The sequence below is a fragment of the Malaclemys terrapin genome, chromosome 4 (genome assembly GCF_027887155.1).
Source record: "Malaclemys terrapin pileata isolate rMalTer1 chromosome 4, rMalTer1.hap1, whole genome shotgun sequence".
Lineage (NCBI taxonomy): Eukaryota > Metazoa > Chordata > Testudines > Emydidae > Malaclemys > Malaclemys terrapin.
Window position 1 is genome coordinate 147,635,205 of NC_071508.1, and position 7,859 is coordinate 147,643,063.

General features: G+C 45.5%; 1 protein-coding gene across 2 annotated transcripts; it reads right to left on the minus strand.

Moving 5' to 3' along the window:
- Positions 1 to 1,053: 1,053 nt before the first annotated feature.
- ARF6 (ADP ribosylation factor 6) lies at positions 1,054 to 6,865 on the minus strand. 2 transcript variants are annotated; one of them, XM_054025837.1, is made up of 2 exons: positions 6,790 to 6,865; positions 1,054 to 6,313 (listed from the first exon to the last, which is right to left on the minus strand). In XM_054025837.1, exon 2 carries the CDS (start codon positions 5,855 to 5,857, stop codon positions 5,330 to 5,332), a length of 528 nt encoding a protein of 175 aa, XP_053881812.1. In that variant the 5' UTR covers positions 5,858 to 6,313; positions 6,790 to 6,865; the 3' UTR covers positions 1,054 to 5,329. The 2 variants fall into 2 exon arrangements, with proteins under 2 accessions (XP_053881812.1, XP_053881813.1); XM_054025838.1 differs by lacking the exon at positions 6,790 to 6,865 and adding an exon at positions 6,411 to 6,428.
- Between the last annotated feature and the right edge of the window lie 994 nt (positions 6,866 to 7,859).

The window sequence follows — 7,859 nt, forward strand, 5'->3', positions numbered from 1 at the left end:
CCGGCAGTGGGCCATTTAAATGCAGTAGCACAGTACATTTTTTAAATTGATGGAAATGTGGCTTTAATTTGAGGGGCACTGCCTGCCCCTAGGGAACAGGTGTTTTTGTTTGTACGCTTAGTCTTCATTCAGGCTAGTAGGTGGCAGGCAAGTTCTTCCAAGCCTTATCCATAAATACCAATTTTCTCCTGTGACTGGAAAAGAGATTGCTGAAGCCTTTTCTAATTCATGAAAAATAGTAATTCAAGAATGGTATTCTAATTAAGAAATTAAGCTAAAGCTGAACACACAGTTACAGAGGTCTAATCCACAAACGGTCACCCTTACAAGGCTAATTTTTACTAACAGCTACGACATCATGTTATTAGATTTACAAGTTTATTTTTCTGAGGTTGTGTCTACACACACTTGCTCTGGTTTAACTAAATCAGTTTTAAAAGCCACATCCCTAGCTAAGATGGCTCAAGTTTGTGTGTAGACAAGACAAGCTAGATCAGCGTTTCTCGAATGCGGCCACCGTGGCCGCATGTGGCTTTTCTTGCGGCCACGTCCTCCTGGGCTGTAATCGGGAGTGCGGGGGTGGGGGGGGAGGAGCAGTGGCCCCTCTCCCAGGGCCACTAGTGGAGGTTTGGCCCTGCCCCCCTTCCGGGGAGACAAACGCTGGAGGTGCAGGCAGCTGGTGAATGCCCCACTTTCCCAAGGGCGGGTGGGCAGTCTTTGGCCACCGGGCTTCGGGCTTCATCCATGCGATAGCAGGCTCTGGTCCCAGGTGCTGGTCCCAGGCTCACCACCCACGCCATCATCCCTGGGCCCAGAGCCTCCCTGCCCTCCTCCCCATCCAGGGCTTAATTTGTCCCAGGGCTTGCCGGGGCTGAGTATGTGTGCTGTGAAACGTGATATTAACAAACATACAAATATCACGTTTCACAGCAGAAGACTTACTAGCTAGCAAGTTTAAAAAAACACGCAACCAAGAAAAGCAAAATAAAAAGACAAGAACATGCAAAACACCTTGTGTTTCTATTCTGTTTATGTCCAGTAAAGAAGAGAGACCACAGTACATTATTTTTATTACTGAGTCTGAAAAAATCCCTACATAAATAAATTACAATGATTTGGACATGTATATATGCATATTTATTTTTCCTAAAGTTAATTAAGTATTTTAGGAAAAAGTCAGCGTGGCCACCAGCAAGAGTTGGTGGTCGCACTCTGCGGCCACCAAAAATCTGTTGTGAGAACCCTTGAGCTAGATACTGAAGGGTAATTCTTTTTTTAAAATATTGCAACCACTGTAGGACCACAACACTAACACCACCTGGATACACCTGAGCACTTGAAAATTGATTTTTAGGATTAGCTTAAGGCAGTGGGACAATATGAATGTCTCCCAAGTCACCTGTCTACTCCTGATCTTTCGGCATAAGTGACGAAAGGCGACCAAACAGTGTTGCCTTTTTCCTTGATATCTCATATCCACTTCAAGGCCAGTATCTCTTCTATCCCTTCTCAATGTCAACTCAACCATCTTCTAGCATGTCAAGACTGTCACTCCACATCTAGACTCCACAGTCTGGTTAGCTTTTCTGTTACATCACATCTCTACCCTGCACTCTGAAAAATTACTTTAGCAGCTTCAATTTATATACTGTTCTAGCCTCATCCCTACTCCCCTTCCAAACTCCTTAATTGCCTTACTGCTTAACTAGCTGCTTCATTCTTAACCTCGGAGCTCCACACCACTTCACTCCTTTACTTCTCTAGCTGTAACTCCTTGCATGCCTCTGTAGTCGTTAACAGCTCTCGATTTCTTATAACAATATTTCCATTTTACCCCTTAATCGCAAAAGCACCTTCCCTTCCCTCTATTCCTTCAAGGCCATTTTCTTCATGAAACTTTCCAGGACTGACGACCTCATCATCAGCACCTCTATGTTTTCTGGCAGGTAAATTGTTCTGTGCATTATATTTGTCCAAGTGACAATGTAAGTTCCTTAGGGCAGAGATCTTGTATTGAAGTATTTTACAAAGCATAATATTAAACATTAAGTTTACTGAAATAAAAGAGGCTGTAGTCGGAAGTGGGAGTATTTTTAAAAGAAGTTTGTCTCCTCTTTCCAACTTTTCAATTTTAATTATGTGACTTAAAGATTCCTCAAAAGAGAAACTAATAGCATTACAATCTTTCAAGACCAGGTTAAACAGAACCTACACCTCTATGTAAGCAGAAGGCACTACTCCAGTGTATTATATAGACCCTTTCTATTTTTACCATATTCAAATATAAGTAACATACCAGGAGAGCTGCACTGTATAATTGCTTTATTTTCTGCTTATTAATTCTTTACCAACACTACAACCATATTGAGAACATAAAATTCCTGTTTACTGTAGTAGGGAGATGAAAATCTACAGACTCATTCACTTACCAGACAAGAACAATGCCACCCAAAAAAAAAGAAAAAGGTACTCCAGTTTACTTCGTGAATTCGTATGAACACAGAAGTTGATGCACTTAAAATTCAGATTGTAAGAATTCTGATTAAAAAAATTGCCACTTTACCCTGCAGGTTGCAGTTACTTGCATTGTTCCCCCTCCCCCCGCTTCCTTCATAAAGACATTTTGAAAATGAAGCCTTTATATTTTGTTCAGTAGCAAAGGTCATTTATTTTTGAATCATCTGCCACACAAGTTTCAGTAACTTTAGAGTCTTTCCCCCCCCCCGGAATAAAACATTTAAAAATTCAAGAGTATAATTAAATTTATCATTTTACCTACACAACAGAATATCTAAAGTAACAAAATTACCAAAGAAATACAAAATTGTGAATTCAATTTAATGTAAAAACCTAGTGAAATTTAAACCTGCCCCAAACAGTGTTTGAAGAGAAAGAATACAGTAAACACTTTAGACTGAAAGTGAAAATCCAACTTTTCATTTTGATTGAGATATGTTTAAGAAAGTTTGAAAACTATTAATAGAGCTTCAAGTCTTCCAGTTTAGGCATTTACCTTGTGCTTGGCTTTTTAAAATTTTTGTTCCAGAAGAAAACAATTGTACTCTGGTGTTTGGTTTATACGCCTTTACACTACCAGACTATTTGACCAATTACATTAACTGAAATGAAGAATTTCTTGAATTTATAAAAACTAGAAAATGGAGCAACAATTCAAGAAGGACATAAAAGGACTTCTAAAATGAAGACATCTAGTTTCCCCTTCAGAATTATGACTTAAAGTAATTGAACTTGCCTTGCTTTTCTAATGAACTTTTTCCTTTTACAAAAGTGTTTCTGAATCATTGCTATATTTTCTAATATCGTCCAGAATCCTTTCACTGCCATTGCAACCCACATTAAGAGTGTCCCCCTTTTGGAACCATATTCTAAACTAAGCATTTTTCTTCAAGGGGTCCTAAGTATTAAATTTTTAGGAAATAAACTTCAATATTTTTATCTCCCCATAGATCTTTGGTAAGAGCTCCATAATACACTGTACTTAACATACAGAGTCAACACTGCAGAAATGTAGTGTAATGCCCCAATCTAATGTAAAACTTACACCCTCAAAAAAAAAAAATTTTTTTTCCCCCTCTTCTAGTTTTGTAAAGTTACATTCCTAGAATTCCCCAGTTGAGTTTAACTCCTTGAGGAAATCTAAAATTAATCCTTAAGGCTGAATAAAACCCAGCTGCTTTACTTTTTTGCACCCAGTATTAATACTTGATTGAAACGATACACTGATTTGAACTCTCAATCTGGGTGGGTTTGGTTGGTTTGTTTTTGCCATAACTTGCCAGTCAGAGACATCTGAAAACTTATGGCAAGTGAGCTGCTTGCCCTTAAAAAAAAAAAAAACAAAAAAAAACCTATATATGGAAGTTTACATTCATAGTCATATGCTCACTCTCTGCACCCCACCCTCATTACTAATTACTCAATGGATTTAAATTCAGACATTCAACACAGTTCCTTTCATAAAGAATTATAGTAACGTTACTGAAACAGAGGGACAAAAATATTTAGAACTACTTTCATGAGTTAGATTGTGGTCTTGCAAAAACTAAGTTGTGATATAAATGACTTCTTCAAACGCCAGTTACTCAAATGTTAAAATGGTTAATTTCTGTTAAAGTTTAGAACTGAGCTTGCTTATTCAAATGATTATGATATGGAAACAAATGGGGGGAGTTTGCAGCTGATAAAGATGCATGCTTTTCAGAAAACATGAGATTTTCAAACTTTGGAAGAGGAAATGTCTCCAAAAATCTCAAGATTAACAAATACATCTTCCCTATATTGTAAGAGAGGCAAGACATGACTTGATTTTTGCCTAATGGTAAGTTATTTAAAGTAAAATGAACAGTAATGCTTACACATTACTGCTACACTTTCTGGAAAGAAGATATCCCGCACCATGAGGAGACTGATACATAACTAGTTAGGACTGCAGCTAAACATCATTAACTTTGCAATGCAAGACATAGGAACTGTGATTAGAGTATAACTTGAAACTATTACATCATTCACATTTTATTCGTTATATGGTTGCTATGTAATATGGGGAACTTATTTGCATCTCTACTCATGCATGATGTATGGTTCAGAACTTCACAGCTGACATTTCAATGCAGTTCTTGCATTACCTCAGATATGTACTTTGAACATATTACAATGGTATTCTCACTATCTACCACTGTAGGCAAGGTTTTATTTACCATGTTAGTCTTAGATATGAAAAGACAGATTTAAAGTTACTATTTAGTTACAGATTAAGGACTTTTTAAAAAGAAGTCCTCAATATAAAAAGACAGACTGCAGTTTGATTTTAAGCAATAATTTTCAGTTTACTGATGAAACAGACCTAGCAACATATTCTGCATGAATGCAAAAAGAAGCAAACTACAGCAAGTGATAAAGAAAAAAATTTCAAAAAAGTAGAACCAGAAAGCATACATTGAAAATGGTTACCCCTTCCCCCCAGCAAAAAAAAGGAATCAAACCATAATAAGGGCTAATCAAGAGAGGAAAAAAATTACTTAGCAAATCTACAGTGTGTCTTTCCCCGTTTGCTGGAAGTCTGCCATAGCATCTAGTGCTTGTGTTCGTGTCACATTTGGAGGTTACAGCATCCTAACGCCAAGCAAGAAGAGTTAAAACAGGAATCCAGTCAGCGTGTAGAAGGAAAGGGTGGTAACTGGAGAAGAAGTGATCATAATCCTATGGATGCTTGGTTTTACTTTTTCGATAGAGAATCATTCTTCTAGGAAACCAGGCGGACTATTTTTTTTTTTTTAATTTTCTGCAGACTAAGTAGTTATTGTTATCATTAGGATTTATAATTGGACGTTAACCATGTCAGCCCTTCATAGAGTCCATCCCCTGTGGTAGCACAGGAGGGCTGCACGTACCAATTCCTATCCCTGATTCGGGTGAGGCCCAGTTTCTCCTGGATTTCATGGGGTTTCATAGCATCGGGCAGGTCCTGCTTGTTGGCGAAGATCAGGATGATGGCGTCCCGCATCTCCCGGTCGTTGATGATGCGGTGCAGCTCCTGGCGGGCCTCGTCGATGCGGTCGCGGTCGGCGCAATCCACCACGAAGATTAACCCCTGCGTGCCCGTGTAGTAGTGCCGCCACAGGGGGCGGATCTTGTCCTGGCCCCCGACATCCCACACGTTGAACTTGACGTTTTTGTAAGTCACCGTCTCCACGTTGAAGCCCACGGTGGGGATGGTGGTGACGGACTGGCCCAGCTTCAGTTTGTACAGGATGGTGGTTTTACCGGCCGCGTCCAGCCCCAGCATCAGGATCCGCATCTCCTTGTTGCCGAAGATCTTGGACAGCACCTTGCCCATCTCGGCGGCATCCACGGGGCCCCCTCGGGGCGGGGCAGAGCCGAACCCGGAGGCCGCTGACCCACGTGCTGCGGGAGGCCGCCGGGCGGAAGCGCCGGGCCGGGAGGCGGGGCGAGGCGAGGCGCTCGGCCGGGGGAACACGAGACTCACCGCCCGGGAGACGGGCTACCGGGGGAGGCCTGCGGGCCTATCCCGCCCCAGCGGCCGGGGCGGGGTCCCAGCAGGGCCGGGGCGAGCCGATCCCCCGCCAAGCCCAGCAGAGAGGCCGCCAGCCCGCCTCAGGGAGACCCGGGAAGCGTCAGCTCCGGACCATCCGCCCGCCCGGGTGCCGGCCCGGCCTCCTGCCCTTCGCCGCCGGGCCCAGGGCGGCCCCGCGCCCGGCTCCTTCCTTCGCGCCGAGCGGCCCAGGCAGCGGCTCCTCAGCTCATGGAGGCCGGCGGCGGCTGCGGCTCCGGCCTGCAAAGGGGACGGAGAGAGACGGTGACTGGCCCGGGACCTGCGGTGCCTCGCGCCCAACCCAGCCGCCGCCGGAAACGGTGCCGCGCGAACCCACCTTCACTTCCCCTCGGCCGGGAGCGCGCCTGCGCACAGCCCACCGGCCCGGAGGAGAGGCCTCTGCGCGACAAACCCCGCCCCTTAGGAAGTACGAACGAACCGCGCATGTGCACAGGCGGACCCATCCGCCCGGGCAGGGAGGGCCTCACGGAGGAGTCGCCCCCGTGGTCCACTGCGCATGTGCAAAGCCAAACCCGTCTCTAAGGAAATCGACCTCCCCTACCGCCATCCCGCTATCGCGCATGCGCACGGCAACCTCACCAACCGCTTCGCTTTTTGAACAAATGCGCTTTTCGCCGGCCTCAGAGCTGCGCATGCGCAGTGATATCGCGCATGCACACACACACACACACACACACACTCATGAGGAGTCCCACCTCTCACTGATGTTGCGCAGGCGCCGTCATAGTACAACCGGACTATAAGGGAGCAGCCTCTGAAGAATCCCGCCTAATTTGCCCGGGGCAAGATTTGCGCATGCGCTAGCGTGTAAGCCATGGAGCCTTCCTTCCGCCTTCCAACGGGTGCGCATGCCCAATAACATCCCCCCACCCAGCACGTAAAGGGGATGCTCTATGTGAAAATCCCCGGGCAGGAACTGCGCATGCGGGTGGCCAAGGGGCGTGTCTTGTATAAGGAGAGGCGCCGGGCGATCACACGTCGGCCCAGGCACGTGGGTGTAACGCCAAGGCTCCCTCTTAAAGGGCCAGGCAGTTCCCGAGGGTGCAGGCAGGGGGCGCCTGAGCGGCGTCTGGCACCTTCCCAGAGTCTGGGCGCACAGCCTGGGGTGCTCCTTCCTAGGGTGGGTCCCTGGTTCCCAGGGCCTGGCACCGCTGGGCAGAGTGCAGTTTCGTGTCGCTTCGCAGGATGCAGGCCCTGGTTACCGGACACAGGTAGCCCCATAGGAAGCGGTACCAGCCCCCACCCCCAACGCACACCCACGCTCAGTCCGCTACCCACCTGCGGGTGAGGATGTACAGGGAGAAGAACTGGAGAGGCATGGCATTGGCAGAAGGGTTTGCAAATCACACTTAGTACGGTTTATTGCTAATAAGTCACCAGGACCAGATGGGATTCACCCAAGAGTCCTGAAGGGGCTTAAATGTGAAGTTTCAGGACTATTAACTGTCGTCCGTAACCTATCATTTAAATCAGCTTCTGTACCAAAGGGCTGGAGGATAGATAATGTGACGCCAATTTTTAAAAAGGGCTCCAGAGGTGACCCCAGCAATTACAGGCCGGTAAGCCCGACTTCAGTACTGGGCAACAAAAATGATCAGGGATATGGAACGGTTGCCGTATGAGGAGAGATAAATAAGACTGGGACTTTTCAGCTTGGAAAAGAGATGACTAAGGAGGGATATGATAGAGGGCTATAAAATCATGACGGGTGTGGAGAAAGTTAAAAGGAGGATAGGTCCATCAATGGCTATTAGCCAGGATGGGC